The sequence below is a fragment of the Drosophila ficusphila genome, unplaced genomic scaffold (genome assembly GCF_018152265.1).
Source record: "Drosophila ficusphila isolate 14025-0441.05 unplaced genomic scaffold, ASM1815226v1 contig_414, whole genome shotgun sequence".
Taxonomy (NCBI): domain Eukaryota; kingdom Metazoa; phylum Arthropoda; class Insecta; order Diptera; family Drosophilidae; genus Drosophila; species Drosophila ficusphila.
The window spans coordinates 3337649-3354998 of record NW_025064328.1 but is presented as its reverse complement, the minus strand read 5'-3'; the positions used below and the strand labels follow the sequence as shown (position 1 = coordinate 3354998).

Sequence of the window (17350 nt, the reverse complement as noted above, 5' to 3'; positions counted from 1 at the left end):
GTCTTAAAATACCAAAAACAAGAAAAGTCGAAGTCGATTAATCGACAATCGATATCGAAGATGCTTATCAAATTTGAAATTGCATTTAGAAATAAAATTAAACCGGGGACAGATTTAATTGAGCTCAACAGCTAATTTTAAATAATAGCGAAAGTAAATTTTGTTTCCAATTATTAATAAAAATACCGATAGTTAATGTTTGGAGAATTGGTAATTTATTTAAGATAAAGTTGAATTATTTATTTATATAATGATATAACTAATTGGTTTCAAGTTTGTTTGTAGTTTTTGTTTGTTTCTCTTCTTTGTTTCCTTCCTACTTCATTCGCTTTAAATTAATTAATTACATTTAAAATCACAGCAGTCTTTCATTAAAAAATAGATTTATCAATGTTGTGTTTAATCCGTAGAATATAACTCTAACCATAGATCGTGTGTGTATAATAACTGAACAAACTTTCACTACATTTATAAAAATGTTTAAAATTTAACGGAATCAAGAGCTTACCACTTATCGGAGCTACTAATTGCCACTGCAAACTAACTACGGATTTAGTAATCACCTATATATTAACACTTAGGTTATCTATATCTCGTGCAGATATAGATGTACGTATCGTCATTGAACTGAGTTGACAGAATAAACACTTTTATCTCGTTTACGAATTGCACAAAAGTCGAAAGTAACATTAGTCGGTATACATTTATATATAAAGTTTAGTTCTAAATATTGATAATATTTACGGCTAGAACGAACGTTGGTTTCCTTTGTATGAAATTTCTGCTACTGGAATGTATTTTACTTTCTCCTGTTGCTGAAAAACCTTTCGCCACCCAATTTGTATTACAAATTCTCTAAACTATGTTGGCATGTGCGTAATTCGTTAATATATATAATATGTTTGCGAATATTTGAAATAACTCTACCCGTATATACACGATCCGTTTTGAATTTAACTACCTAAGAACCGGTGTGGTCGACGAACAATTGAAAAGTGTCTATAATTGATTTTTAAAATTTTGATTACGCTACTGAAGTCGAAAAACGGGAGAAAGGGATAAACTTTGTTAGGAAATTGGAAGCTAATTCATGTCCAATTGCTATAGTTATATGATGGCTATATCGTACATATCGGCTTTGATCACAGCTACGCAGAGTTTGGGCAAGGCGAGTAGTCACTTTTGGGTAGCCAGAGCAGCTCGAGGATTGCTCCTTCATTTAGCCCGCCACCTGTTGCATGGTGATGGTGCTGATCAACTGCTGGCAGATCTTTCCGTACTCGAACTGGTCCCCGGAAATGCGTCGCAGCTTGATACCCTTGCCGGCTCCATGGTGATCCCGGCTGCGTCCCTCGCACACCTGCAGTTCGATCTGCAGGCCGCCCGAGTACTCCAGGCTGAGATTGGTGGTCGGCTCGCCGTAGCCAGAGTGTGAGGCCAGAAGAGAGGCCGCCTCGCAGGCCAAAGGATTCGAGCTGGACGCATTCGAAGCGCTGCTGTGGCGCGATTCAGCCCCACTATCCTCCGAACTTATGCTTCCCTTGTGCAGCACAAAGCCCTTGGGTGGCATGGTCGAGTCAATCGTTTGCTTCACCATCTCCAGGATGCGGGTGGAGTCCAGGTTGGAGCACTCATGTGGCAGCGGAACCTCGTAGCACATTTCATCCGACATGCGTCGCGAATCGCATATGGAATCGGGTGTCAGATGGCCGCACTCCGTGTGATCGCCCATTTCGGAGTGGGAGTCCGACTTGAAACCGGAGCTGGCCGATGGTTCCTGGCAGGGCGACAGGTTATTCGAGTCGTTGCTGAGCGAGTCGTCCGAAAAGCCCAGCGATTTGTCGCTTCCCCGCCGGCATTGAGCTTCGGTTTGAGCATGGCATTGGGACTGGGTTTGCGATGGATGGGCGGAACTACTTCCTGATGGACAATGACTTGCGCCACTCGTTTCGCAGTCCAGACTGGCTTTACGGCCAATTCCCCTGGTAATCGAGGGCATATCGCTGCTGGGTTCCGTAATAATCAGACCCTAGAAAGAGATTTATTTATGTAATTAAATATGGTTTTAAGAACTATTTAAACAATTAAATACCTGCAGCGACATCACAGGAGTATGCTGTTCCAGGGAATCCTCACTATCACGGCTGTTGTCCGAGGACAAAGCCACCAATGTAATCTCGCTGCCCTGGACATCGGTAAGACATATTTGGGGCGTTATGCCTCCGGTGCATCCGGCGTACGGAGTGCCCGTGCTGATGGTGTGGCACATCTGCCCATTTCCATTCTCCTCTTGGATGATGCACAAGTTGGGTGAAGCTGGTGGCGTCGGCACAACCCGCACCGGTTGCGCTGGCGACAGATTGAGCGGTTTCAAGTCGTAATACGAAGCATTGGGCATAAACCGATTGTTTGCTGCATAGTCTTGATTTATTACACCACCACAAACATCCATGGAAAGGTCGAGTGGTTGATTAGCAGCGGCAGCAGCTGCTCCTTCGCTGGCAGCTGAAGTGCCACGAGTGATCGAACCACCAGCTCCGCCAGTGCTCAATCCGGAGATTCCCTTGGTGATCTGGTGGAGGGGGAGAGGACCCACCGCACGGCAGGTAGGGATTCGGGGAGCAACTGCCACTGAAGCTGCTACTGTAAACGGGCGACTGGCAGCCGCTGCTTGAATTCGAGTTGCTGGCACCCAGATTGATGCTGCTAAACTGACCCACCAGCTGCTGTTGATGCTGCGGCTGAAGGGCCAAGGTCATCGGTTGATATTGCTGGTAGCCACAGATCGGTTGGCCGAACATCTGCTTGGCGGAGGTCAGTGAGGCATTCACGGCTCCACCCTGCGGCAAACTCAGTGGCGAGACACTGAAGCTGAGCATGTGCTGTTGCTGCTGCTGCTGCTGCAGCTGCAACAGGTGACTCTGATCCAGGTGGCCGCCGCTCACCGCCGCCGCACTCGAAGCATGAGCCGCCAGTCCCAGAAGTGGCGCCAAATCCATCGGCACCACATGCGTTGAGATTATCTTGTTGGCTATTTCGAAGCTGACGCGCTGCTCCTTCACCAATCGGTCCAAAGCGGGCATCAGATTCTTGATCGCCTCCGGAGGAACTTCAATGTCATGGCCACGCCGCAGAGCCAGCTGCAATCCCACGCCGGGTTTGCCATGTATGGGAGAACCTATTGAAACAAAGTTTATCAAATTATTTGATGCCGATAAGCGAATTAAAAGCATTTCTTACCTGGCAAACTAATCGAATTTTCTAATAGCGGCGGACTCGGTGCAACCAAAAAGTTTCTCTGCGCAATATCCTTTTGCAGGGATTGGCACTCCTGCAGCGGTCCTTGGAACTGACTCTTTGATCCTTCCGAGGCCCGACGCACTGGACTGTAACGTCCTATTGTCGCTAAATGGCAAGTAGCGAAGGAAACGTAAAAAAGAAAAACAAAGAGTAGGAAAATGTGAACTAATTATAAACCCAAATCCTAGTGTAAGTAGAACATTACAAAGAGATTTAAATATGTATATGGGGTTAGATCATTTATGTAAATTTATGATTAAACATCAGGCGAGATAGTATCTCAGTTTAATTATTAAGTTGAACTTTTTAGAAGCAAGTATTCATAGTTACAAAAAAAAGGAAATATAGTTAAGGTATGTAAATAAAGAGAAACATAATACAAATTAATTTAATAAAATGCGGCGAGGTTTTAAACGTAAAAGATTGATTAATGTAATGCACAAGAGTCAAGTCTCCATTTTTTTTTTGGTTATTAGTTATCACAGTTTTGACAGAAAACTCCGATCTTAAACTAACTCCAGCAGAAGCGAACACAAAAACCAAAGACTTACCACCCTCCTGAACGGTGGGCAATTTCGAGTGGACAACGCGATGGATGCGCCGATTGCTGGTGGCCACCAGGGGCAGGGAGCCGCCGGCGGATGCCACCAAGGTCAGTGAGTGGGGCGGCGACACGCCCTTCGACAGGGCCCCGCCCACCGGGTATGTACCATTTGGCGGCGAATGGCTAAGAACTTTCAGGGTGGGTGGCAGATAGTCGCGGTTCATGCGAGACTCAACCTCGCGAATCACCTCGGGGGAAAACTCTATCGTTTATGCGGTTCGGGTAGAAGGATTTTGGTTTTGGTTTTTTTTTTGTTTATATCAAGCAGCGAGATCAGGAGCGGTAGCGGTTGTAGTTGTTGTTTTTGTTGTGCAGTAGCGGGCGATGCAAAATTATCAATTGCAATAAACCAAAAATGTTTACATAAAAAGAAAGTTTAAAAAAAGCAAACCATCAAATTAATACAGTAATCAAATTATATTAAAAAACGATGTTCAAAACTGATAAATGATATATTCAGTAATGAAATTATATTACAGTAAATTAAATAATTTGGGTTCAGAATAAAGCTTTTTATAGAGCCATGCAGCTGACTTAATTTTTGGTCGATTTAAATAACATTAAGGTATTTTGATTTTAGGACAGTTTCAAAATATGAAAATAAATTAACCTAATATATTTTTCATACACATGGTATTTTCTGGATGGTTAAAGATATATATTTTTATCCTAGTAAGCCACTTTGAACGCACCTGGCGGCCTTTCGGTGACCAAGAGCAGACCCGTTCGACGCTGTCGCATGTTGGAGGACGTCGTCGGCGTCTGGGATTGTGATCCTGGCCCAGGGCCATGTGTTACCGAGAGATCCTCCGTGCAGCCAACCGTATGACGTTGGGTAAATCCCCTGTTTTGCATATAGCTACATGGAGTAAAGAAATTGAATATAATTCCTCGAATTAACAGTATAAAAAGCAGGTAAACCTCTTTAGCTCATCGCTGCCTTCGCCGGTGACATTCTCCTGGCAGCACTGCATCTGCGCCTGTTCGTTGAGCGGTGACAACTCCTGCACAGCCAAGGGATCCGTGCCACAATTGGGATTGATATAGTAGCCGGCCGTGTCCATCTGCTGACCCTGAGCTGGGCCCACAACGGTGCCCGTGGCGGGATAATAAATATGAAGATTCGCCCCGCCATCCGAAGCACGACGACCAAATGAGCCTTAATGAAATAGGCCATCCATTAGTATTTCAATGATTAAATTCAAGCACTACTCACTGTTTCCCATGACCACGGGTGGCTTGAGCAAATGTTGATCCTTGGTGGTGAGATTTTGCAGTGGCAGATTCTGCAGCATTGGCAGATTAACCGGATAGTAGGGAACCGGCTGTGTGGGATCGCTGCACTGCGGCGGACACTTGAAGTCGATGGGCGGTACATGGGGATTGGCCAGCGCCTGTTCGTGGGCCACATCGCCAGGTCCCACTGTATGCCGTCGCGTATTCGCACCGCTAATACCTCCGCCAGTTTGGGCGCTCAAGTTTTGCGGATTAAGAGGTGGCTAAAAGAGTCAAGAGTAAATTAAACCAGGTTCAAAATTGAATATTTAATCTGTAGTTTTCTTACCTCATTCGATCGCGCCAGGCATTCGAGCTCCAGGTCACCAAACTTCTCCAGATCCACGGCGACGTCGGACCAGCCAAAGCCCAACGCCGAAGTGGAGGCATTGGCGTTGCTCAGCGGACTTAGGCGGTCCAGAGATTCCTGCTTAACGGGCTCCGAGCGATCCACCACGCCCGTCGTGATGCTCGTCTTGCGGGATCGGGAGTAGGCCAAACTGGCGTGGTGCTGCAGTCTTTGGTTTTCGCGCCGCCTTTGCTGCAGCTTATCCTGCAGCAGGTTGTAAATGGCGTAGATGTTGTCGAATCTCTGCTCGTGCACCGACTGCGCAATCATGTCGGCCGTCAAGCCGGGCAGCTGGAGCATGTGCGTCATCACCACCGAGTCCAGCTGCGGCGGTGAGTCCGCCACGCTGCCCAGCGAGGATGTGGAAGCGGATTTGGACACATTTCCCGATCCGCAGGCATAGGACATGGATTCGAAGCGCTCCTCCTCCTGCATCTCCGACTGCCATTCGCTCAGCCAGCGGTGCTTGATGATCTGTTTTATAGTGTACCGACGATCAGGTTCCACCACGAGCATATTGCGGATAAGTTGCTCGCATTCTGAGGAATACATATAAATTGTTAATCATTTTTCCATCAATCTATACACCATTTATCTCACCCTGTGACATAAAGAAGGGAATGCGGAATTTGCCCAACACCACGCGACTTTTTAGCTCCAGGATGGTCTTTCCATCGAAGGGTAATGCTCCGCAGACCAAAGCGTACAGCACAACGCCTAAACTCCAGATATCCGACTTGGGTCCATCGTACTCCAAGCCTTGGAAAACCTCTGGGGCGGCATAAGGCGGGGATCCACACCAGGTTCGCAAGGTGGCACCCTCCTCGTAATGATTACTGAAGCCAAAGTCTGCAAGCTGCAATAAATAATATAAAATGTTAAAAGGGTTTCCTTCCTTCCTTTTTTCTGTAATGAAATGGTAGTAAAAATGTATGATAATGATTCCCTCTTACCTTGATATTCATATCCTTGTCAAGCAGGACATTCTCGGCCTTGAGATCGCGGTGCACCACCCCCCGCAGATGGCAGTAGTGGACGGCCGAGACGAGTTGGGTGAAGACGCGTGCCGCTTCGGGTTCCTTCATCCGTCCATTGGCCACCAGGTGATCGAAGATCTCCCCATTTGGCGCGTACTCAGTGACCAGGTAGATCATCGACTGCGACTCCATCACCTCGTACAATCGAGTGATGTGCGGATGGCGCAGGGACTTCAGGATGGAGATCTCGCGGAAGGTCTTGCTCAGGTACTCCTCGTTCAGGCATGTTTTGTCTATGATCTTGATGGCCACCTGAAAGATGTTTCGAGAGCAAACAAGGAAACGCATTTAGCCAAAAAACCAAAACATGTCATTCCCCCGTTTGTTTGCCGTTTCTTCGGTTTTTGTTTGGCACGCAGGTGAACGAACGTTTGCATTGCACTATGGGAAAAAAAGTCGATTTTTTTGGCATAAAATCAAATTATTTTACAAATTATTTTCAAAAAATAAAATATATTTTTTGAATTTACATACCCTAATTATCCAAGAACCGTTATCTAAGATTTTTTACTAACAACACTATAATGTTGATAAACGAACAAAGTCAGATGTTCGATTGACTTTTTTGTGTGCTTAAATTAGTGAAAAATCTTTGCAAACTTTCATTGTTTATTTTGTGGAGCAACAAATTGATTTATTATTTCTGATTATGGCAAATAGTAGCAAAGGTATTTATAAATGTATCTTAGATTACATGTTTTAATTATTATGACTTGTTGTCCAACTGTGATCTGTTTTATATGTGTATCTTTTTAGCTTAAAACTTAAAAGTTTGTTTGTGTTCCGTGGTGTATAACTTATAAATGGCACAACGTTGCAAAAAGGTAAAAACGCAAAGTTATTACCAAATGTATCCCTAATATCGCAAAACTAATCATTTTTGCAACTTTTTGCACGTTTCTTCAAAATTGAACTTTTAAGGTGCTAACCTAGCAAAAGAAATTTAACACAGCTTGAGAGAAGACATGACACTTGGCTAAGCTCGAAAACATTTTTTTCTATAAAAAACGCTAAGAACCTGGTGGACCATGGAAAAAAAGTCTGAAAAACATAAACATATTAACTAAAATCAAAGTTTTATACTTTTTTGTTACAGGCTCTAAAAAAGTGTTCCGCAAAATGCAAAAAAATCTATATAATTATTAAAAAAAAAGTTAGGACAACGAACTTTTTTTTAAATTGTTTTGTTTAACAATTTTATTCCAAAAAAAAAAAAAAAATTTTTTTTTTAATAGTATTCATTAAAAAAAATTTTTAAATCTAAAAAATAGGCGAGGCCACACCCCATTTTCTTAAATTACATTCCTTATTTTATTATTAACTGGAATCAAAAAACAGATCAATAAAATGTTGATTAGTTCTCAAGTTATTAATTAATGCCAAAAAAATCGACTTTTTTCCCATAGTGCATTGGAGCGAGAAAAGGGGAAAAATAAGATTTAAAAGTGGGAGAACCTGAGAGAGAGACCCGAAATTTCGAACTGTGTGGGCTGGCCAAAAAAAAAAAGCGTCTCGCTTGGATAAGAAAACAGTGGTGCAAAGGTGATTAATTACCTTTAATATATTCAACATAAAAATAGCGGTCACAATTTAAGATATATCAAAAATATTCCAACTAGTTGATTGATTTAAATATAAAAATAATTTAAACAAATATTGGAAGAAATTACTTTTATTTTTTATAAACTGAAAGTATTTCTTGGCGAAGTCATTTCTACATTTAATGTTTAATACGTCAGCAAAAAAGGAAGAACTAATTGGCTTGCCAGCCTTGGTAACTATTGATCCATAAAAATTACGCAGTTTCATACAAATGTATTCGTTACAAATGCGAGTACTGCAATTAAACTTGGAGTACCAATTTATGAAAGGAAACAGCTTTCCTATAAATTCTAAAAGAGGCTTCATGCTGCTACAGCAATTGGAATTTTAAAGTCAGTTTGATAATTTTATATAACTATATTAACTATATAATTTGAATAATAAACCCAAATAGCCATTTCAACCATGATAATATATTTGTAATTTATTTTTCAACACAGTTTGTTAGCAGTTTTTATTAAAATTTAGGGTATTTATGGAGTCTCCGCCTTTAACACAAATGTTTTCTTCGAAAAGATACGATAAATTCTGTGGTTAAGGTTTTCGAAAATGTAAATGTTGAGTTATAAATACAAGCCACTGTGAGCGTTGCTGTTGCCAAGGCTCTTGGTGGGTGGCTTGGTGGCGCTAAGTCTGCAGCAGCAACAGCAACGGGAGCAACATGAACAGCAGCAACATGAACGGCAGCAACACCAACAGAAGACACGGCGACAGCGCCATACATGGTGCGCGTGTTCGGATCTCGGGATCTCTACGGATATGTGAATATGCGATACGGAGACATGATGTTTTTGGCGGCTAAAGGGGAGCAGACTGGCGGGGGAAGGGGGAATGGGGGCGGCGGTGGCGACGGTCAAGGGAGACGACAAGACAAAAACATTCTTTGCTCACGACTTTCGTTCGCCGCCGACGACGTTGCCGCCGCTGACTGTTTATTTGCTTTTGTGTATTCGCAAAACATTTAAAAAATTTAACACAATGTTAAATAATTAACAACACAAGTAAGCGCACACTCACTCAGTATTCCCCCTCCCTCTCTCCCTCGCTCACCCTCTCTTTCTTGATCTGTTGCTCTCTCTTTCAATGACAATGAGCAAAAGCATCATCAGCGCCACCGGTTTCTTAAATAATTGTTGTTATTGTTTGCTTAACGTTTAAGCAAATTCAGCTTCCTGAGTATTGTTATTATTTAAATATTTTTTTAAACGCAAAATGATTTTAATGTTTTCTTTTTAATTTTATAGTTGGTGGATTTCCCATATAAAAAAAATTAAATCACAATTCTTAGAAGTAGACTTTGAACTTGAGACATGGTGTGGAATGATTACTATTTGTTTATAATAAAGACGAAACTGTGTTGACAAATGTGCAATGCGGCGTATACGTAATGTCTGTAGAGCAAAAGAGATAGTGACCGGCGAAATCGAGATGTGTTTGATACTTTTACATAATTGCATGTAACAAAAGCTGATTCTGCACTAATATTGCGCCCTAGAAATCGCCAATGCCACGTGAGCAGGTTGAACTTCAGCTTACAACGAAATAAAAGGGGGGAAAAATGTGGGGGGCAGGGGGTGTGGGGACAAAACAGAAATGCCATTGCCACGTGCCGTTTGACCTTTCCTTTTGGTCGCCGGCGAATGCGATGAACCTCAAAGCCCTGCTCGCAAATGAGACATTTCAAAATAATCGCAACCAGAAATACCAACAACTATAACAGTCATAGCGAAAAATACCAGTGTCGCCTTCTTTTAGGAATCCTTCAGACGAAGGCGAAAAAAAAAACAGCGTATCAAAAGGTCCTATTGATTTAGAAGGCAAGCTCAAGGCAAGGTCTAAAATGTTGTTGATTACGAGTGTCGGCCATTAAATAAGAGCCCTGAAACAATGCCAAGCATTTCACAAATATTTGACTGCAAATCGTAATTCAAAGCAATCTTAATGTCTTCTGCTAGAAAAACATTTTCAGTTCTACATTCTGTCTGGGGCTTAGAAATTACAGAAGATTTGTAGTATTTGGGTTGAAATTGCTTTCAAGAATTTGACCTTAAAAGAAAAAAAAAAAACAATTCATCAAAAAACGAATATTTTTTATTATCAATAGAAGCTGATGTTTTGTGTTTACATTTAAAGTAATTAAACGACGATTTCGCTTTAAAATTTGTTTTGCCATGTGTTACTGATTTTTTACTGAGTTAATTACTGAGTTAATAATACGTTTTTTTTCCACATTTACATGCTTCCTTTCCATAGAAGCTTATTTTCCTGCTCTAATTTCTCGTACTCCTCCTTCAACTCTGCAATTTCCTTTGAGTTTTGAGCAGTCAGACGATACAATTGGGTGTTAACGCCAACAATTCTTTCCCTCAGAGCGTTTACTGTATACTGACTGAGACGTTCTGGACGAAAGACGTCCTCTTTTATCGTGGTTACAAAGTGCCACATGTCCTGCAGTTCTTCTCGTTTTGCAGTACGATATTGCAAATGCTTTTTATTCAGTTCCACTTTCTCATGTTCGATTTGGTTAATAAGTCTTATTAAATCTGCAGTGGAAGAGCTGGTGGGTCGTGGATTTCTTATAGTCTCAAGGTTTTCAGATGCATTCACTTCGTTCTTTGACTTTGGATCTGTATCTACTGTATCACCATCATCGTCTTGGATTATAAAGTTGTTGGGGTTTAGCTTCACTTGATGGCATTCAAGATATTTCTGCTGGGCCTTCAAACGAGTCAGTTCACAGAGAATGGCGGTGGGTGTTGGCTTTGGAGTTCTGGTTTTGGTTTGGATTTTGACTTGGTTTCGCTTGCGAATCGGTTTCTCGGGTGCCTGGGCCTTTGAAACCGATGGCTTCTGTTCATCGACTTTTGGGTCCTCCATGGTGCTTCAGTAACATGTGATTGTTGCACAACGTTCAGCGAAGGAGTCCTTGCAACTTTTGCAGTGTTCGTGTTGTTGTTATTTACACGCGGTAATCAAATGTGTTGCCAGAGCACCCAACCACCCCACTCGTTCCGCGTGTTTAATCGATATGCGACCTCCTTCGCTTTCACCTTTCCCCATTCCCCATTCTCCTTTCACGGCTGCTGCACCAACTATCCTTCTTCTTCTTTTCCTTTGTCCGGGGTCAGTAAACTCTATTCGGCTTGGAGGGGTTTTAAAAATTTCCATCTGACTGCGGCAAGCTTCAGTGGAAATGGAAAATCGATTGCTACAATTACAGTTTCCATGCCGTGGCCTACTTAATTGCCCCTGGAATTGGGGCAAAAGGGGTGGAGGTGTTGGAACCCTCTCTTGCGGTTAACTAATTTCTAATCAGTACCTCTTGCAGACAGGGAAAATCCACTTACCCGCCTCAAGTGGCGATCAAAAGTTTGGCACGCTAATCAAGTCTCAATGGGGTTAAGCAAATTTTGAAGGAAATACGGTGGAACCTCTTTTATCCTTTTACTCATTCCGCAACAAAGTTTAATTTTTTGGTAGTTAAGAAAATGATGTTATTTAAAGGAAAATATTTGTTTAATACTGATAAAGTATTAACTCTAAGGGAAGTACAATATGGCTAATTTTAAGTCAGGCCTCTTCTGTTTTTAATCTCGCCATTTTACGTCCATAGTTCACGATATGGAGGGTAGACTGTTTATGCGAAGAAATCACTTGGTTTTATGTTGATTTATTATTTGTTTTGCTATCGTTTGCAAAGTCAAATCAAAACAAGAAAGGAAGCTAGCTTCGGCAAGCCGAAGCTTATATACCCTTGCAGTCATCAAATATGTCGAACAAAACTCATAAAGGCTAGACACCATCGAAGCTAAGACGATTTTTCTATTCATTTTCCATATTTTTGACTATAGATCATATGGGAGCTATACGATATAGTTGTCCGATTTTGATCAAATTTAATTCGTAATTCAAGAGTCGTAAGAAAACTCTATATTCCAAAAATCATACTTGTCTGATGAAAAACAACGATGTTATAATTTTATTTCCATTATTTCTATAAAGATTTTTCGATCTTTCCTATGGCAGTTATAAGATATAGATGACCGATTTTTATGAAACTTTTTTCTCAATATAAACGTTGTTAAAAAACTTTATATTCAAAAAATCATGCTCGTGGGATAAAAAACAACGATGTTATCAATTTATTTCCATTAATTCTATATATCATTTTCGATCTCTCCTATGGCAGCTATATGATAGAGTTATCCGATTTTGATCAAATTTAATCCGAAATTCAATAACAGTTAGAAAACGCCATCTTGAAGAATTCAAGTCGATCTGATCAAAAACAACGAAGTAAGAATTTTTTATTTCATTCTCTCGTATGGGAGCTATCCGATATAGTCGGCCGATCCGGCCCGTTCCGACTTATATACTGCGTGCAATAACTACACACATTTTGGGAAAGTTTCAGCGAGATAGCTTTAAAACTGAGAGACTAGTTTAGGCAGAAACGGACAGACGGACAGACGGACAGACGGACAGACGGACAGACGTACAGACGTATTCCGATTCTACTCGTGATGCTGATCAAGAATATATATACTTTATGGGGTCTGAGGTGTCTCCTTCACTGCGTTGCAAACTTCTGGCCAAAATTATAATACCCTTTGCTCTGCAAGGGTATAAAAAAAACAATCGAAGAGTGAAGCATGCAGGGAGCATTAACTTGGCGCGTGCTGTTCGTCTTCTGTCCCCCTCGCACTCCCCAACCGCCCAGCCCCTCCCATTCGATCGTGGGTGTGGGCGTGCGAAAGAGAGGGAACACGCACGTGACTGATTTGCGAATTTACTTTTCTTGTAGAGACAAATAATCGTCGCCGAAGAATCAGCAGAAGAACCTGAACCACTTGATAACAATTTCGGTTATCATAGAAATATCAATGTATGGGTTCTCATTTGCTGCTGCAGGAAGAGGAAGAGAACCACCATACTTTTATTACTATCGCAGTCAGATAAATAAGAACGGGAAATAGTAAAGAAAAACAAAACAAAAAAAAACGACCTTAAATTTAGTGCGCATGATTTTTGGGGTTTTGTAAACACATACGAAAATTATAAAAACCGCAGACAACAAAAAGCGAGCAGCAAAAAGCCGCGAAATTGTTAATGAAAAGGTAAATAAAAATTGTTAAACGATTTTAACCACCCATCTCGCTCGCCCACTATCTCCGTCCCGCTTCCGCCCGTTGGATTCGGTCTGACGCGTGTTAGATGTTCAAACATGTTTTCGGTCTGTTGGCCAAAAGGCAACGCTCAGACGGCAGCTTAAATATTTGCCCATAGCGAAAGATCAATCAACAAATGTGAGTGAGACGGGGAGAGGAGCGTAGGGCTACACTCAGAGAAATATAGTCAAAGATCACAAATTATAAACTATATTTAGATAGTGTATTAGGACCCGTTTTTTAGCTCTATAATTATGTATCCTAGGCTAAATGTAAGTTATAATTAATTTATTTTATGTTCCTTTTAAACAAAATAAATTTCCAAAAAATTTTAATAAAATATATTTTAATGATGTACTTTTTCAAATTGAAAAGTTTTTCTCTACATGGGAAAAACGAGAGAAATATAAAGTGGCTACGCTGCATGGCTGCTGCTTAATTGCATCAATTGGAGCATTAAAACAGTTGCCAAGGCAACTGCGAAAAAATTTAATTAAACTAAAACTTGCCAATTGAGTACAAACACATTCCGCACAGAAAAAAAGTAAACTGAAATTCGATTTGAAAAGACACGTGAAAGCGACCAAGAGAGCGTAGAACTTCAAACAAAAAAAGCAAGTAATTAATGTTATTTGTGCATTGAATTCACAGCCACACAAAGTGATTAAAATAAGTGTTAATTAATTCAAATCTTTTATTTCAAGGTTACCACTAAAGAAAACATTTAAACTAGGTTATGGTTCATTTTCAATATACCTTGCTTTAGAAACTTATCTTTTTAGTACTTCTTATCAAAAGCCGCAGTACCTTTGGGCCACACAAATAATCATAATTCAAGTTATTTACTTATTTGGTTATGTGCTGGCTGTGTACCCAAATTGATGATAGTGAATTTATTGGCAAATGCGGTTAAGAGAGATAAGCCACAAGCTCTAAGGCTACCTACATATAAATGTTTCAGTATTATACACATACTATATCGAACGTGAACATTGTACATACTTGTACATTGGATGGTCAATGCAAAAATTAGATAAGTGAGCACCGTTGGACCTTGAAGTTGTCGAACAGCTGAGTTCTTATCGAGGCAAACTTAATTTCGTTACAATCAACAAACAATTCGCCTGACCGGGGGAGGCTGACTCGATTTTCTTATCTTGAAGTTTTACTGACCGATTGCTTTTACTTATGAAATAACACAGACATGAAACTGTTATTTATTTGAAAGATTAAGATTAAGTTTTTAATATAACAAACACAACTCAATATCCTTTAACTGAAAAGAGGAATATTTTAAGAGTACTTGAAATTTATTTTTTATTATTCGGTTGTGGACCCTTTCAATCATATCATATCCGGCGTTAATTATTAAGATTGATTTCGACAGGGGCACGTGCTCAAGTCAGATTCCTCAACGTTGTCAATTATGCAAAAATTCATTTCGATTGTTTACTCTAGAAATTTGCATTCTTCTCGGCTTTCTTCTCCCCGCTTCAATCTTTCTTTTATTTGTTCCTCCCTCGCTCTGTTAACTGATTAAAGTACTGTTTTTATTGCTGTTATTGTAGCCGCCATGTGTGAGTACTTCTCTTGACAATCCCAATTATCAAGTGGCACAGCTGTTTCTGGTGTGTTAGCACTTCATCCGACGTTCCCACCCACAAATACTGATAAAGAAGATATAAAGATTCCGGTGAGTCAATCTGTTACATGCTTTTAGTAGGTTCTATAGTATATTTTGTCAGAAGAGGCGCCTAATTGTGATTTACCCTGCTCATCAACTTGAGTCGACTTTATAGCAGGAAATTCGCAAAAAACTGATTTGTAAATGCAAATGTCATCAAAAAACAAAAGGCAAATTGAATTACTTCCTCAAAAGGTTCACACACACACACACACACACTCACACACGGGAGTAAGGTAATCAATGAGTGAGATGGCACAAACTCACACTTTTAAAGCGCTGATGCTTTACAAATGCGATTCAATTAGCATCTGTCGATTGCCACCTCCGCATCTCCATTACCCCTTTCCCGGACATCGTCAATTGAAAGCAAATAAAAAGCCAAGCAACCGAAACCGAAACAGAGACACCGAGATGCCGAAATCGAAACGAAACTCCTGATTGTCAATAAGTTGTGTAAATAACTGTTGAACACATATTTATGCAGCAATAAACAAAATCATCAAGGAACAACAACTACAATTTTATCAACTCAAATGCGCAAAATATAGTAAAAAGAACATTTGTTGGTTGAATATATTGTATTCGTATATTGTACCTCTTCAATATTAATTAATAGATTAAAAAGGAGTTCTTTTGACCCCAGTTGGGTTCTAAGAGAACGTAATTTGGTTACAATATTCGTACAATAATCATGTATAATCGACCTTTTAACCACCTGCTGTCAATTGTTAAAGCAAACACTTGATTAATCAGTTATGACTAACCAGGTATCAGCTCATTAATTGAGGAAGTCGGAGTTCGTGGAAGAGATTTGTTTGGGAGACTCACCTTTGTCTTGGTCACGATGTTCGTGGCCAACTTGACCACGGCAAAGTTGCCCTTGCCGATGGTCTTCTCCAGCTCATAGTATCCAACTCGCAGGAGCTTGTCCACGGATATCTTGCTGGTCGATGGCACCTTGTAGTTCTGCGGCGTTGAAGTTGGAGGAGCTTTTGATCCAGTGGTTGGTGTGGTGGCCATCGCAGCTTGCTTTTTGCCGGAGGCTTTTCTTTTGTTTTTTTTTTTTGTAGAGCTGGTATCAGATGCGTAATTGCTTTCAGCGCACAGGAAATTCACTTAAAATGCATTTTCTTTTGTCGCGGAGTTCGAACGCGAGTTCATTTGCTGGCGGCGAGACTTGAGAACCGGAGAATTGAGAAATGGATACGGGATGCGGGAGATTGTAGAACGGAGAGCCGCCGCCAGCAACGAATGAGTCGTATAACTTGTGGCTTCTAAAATTATTCACTTAATTCGATTAAGAGGTCAATGGCAGCTTCTCGTTCGGACGCTCCAGCGGATTCTCGGCGGGCAGTGGGCCATGCCCACCAGGCAACTCCAATGCTCACTTTATTCACCTTTTTATTTATTCAAACAACACTTCCTTGAACTTTTTATTTCTTTCCGATATTTTTTTTACGACACCTTCAGTTCTCAATTTTATGGTTCTTTGTTCGAACGCAAATTACTTTTCACATTTCGATTTTGCACTGTTGTCACCGCCTTGGGGGAAAAAGGAAAATTATTAAATAAGTATTTCACTTTGCCTAGCTTTTGACCTTGGTTTTTCTTTTCTTTTATTTCTTTATCGAGAGTGGGCGTGGCGCGTGTGTGCGTGTGAGTTAATGAGCAAAACAAACACCAAAGATAGCGGAATAAAAAATAATAAAAACACAGCAGGCCAGTGTTATCTATTCGGGCAGAAATCTCAAAGAAAACAAAAGGCACATAAATTATTTTTCCAGCCATAACAACGGCTGCTACGTTTTGCACTTTGAATTGCGGGCTTCATAAATTTTTGTGTGGTATTGCATTAATTTAATGATTTGTTTTAAGCTAAAGTTTATATTATGATGATTTTTTATTAAGAATATTACCAGTGTAGTTTGAATATAGTTTGTAATTAAAAAAATATCAGAAAAATGTATTCTGTATGTATATTATACACTTTTTTTAATTTTTAAAAAATATTTCGAAATTTTTATCGCCAAGATTATGTATGCATACATCCCATGTGTAAACAAAATCAAAAACCTCGAAATAGTCCCTTTCCAAGTGGCGGTTTAGGCGCTAACTTTTGGCGCCTCGTGTTAAGTAAAGTAAAAGAAACGAAGCGAGGTAAGACCACGAAGAAGAAGAAGAAAACAGGGCCCATGTCTGGTTTTTTTTATTCTTTTTTTGTAAGCCGATCGCCCAGCGAAGGGGGTGCGAGAGAGACAGTAAGATAGAGGGGCTCTCAATGGGTTAATGTACAGCATCAAGGTCGTATGAAAACCGGGCACTTGCACA

At 40.6% G+C, this 17350-nt stretch overlaps 2 protein-coding genes across 2 annotated transcripts; both read right to left on the bottom strand.

The window, feature by feature from the left end:
• Window positions 1–192: 192 nt before the first annotated feature.
• On the bottom strand, window positions 193–16482 carry LOC108087804. The gene is given in 12 exon segments (XM_017185359.2): window positions 193–2029; window positions 2093–2584; window positions 2586–3178; window positions 3241–3405; window positions 3852–4106; window positions 4597–4763; window positions 4826–5063; window positions 5121–5403; window positions 5469–6067; window positions 6129–6384; window positions 6482–6817; window positions 15851–16482. Coding segments are annotated over 12 exon segments (4386 nt in total). The 5' UTR covers window positions 16043–16482; the 3' UTR covers window positions 193–1219.
• Window positions 10237–11406, bottom strand: LOC108087805. The gene has a single exon (XM_017185362.1). The coding sequence runs from the start codon at window positions 11042–11044 to the stop codon at window positions 10400–10402; it is 645 nt and encodes a 214-aa protein (XP_017040851.1). The 5' UTR covers window positions 11045–11406; the 3' UTR covers window positions 10237–10399.
• Window positions 16483–17350: the final 868 nt, after the last annotated feature.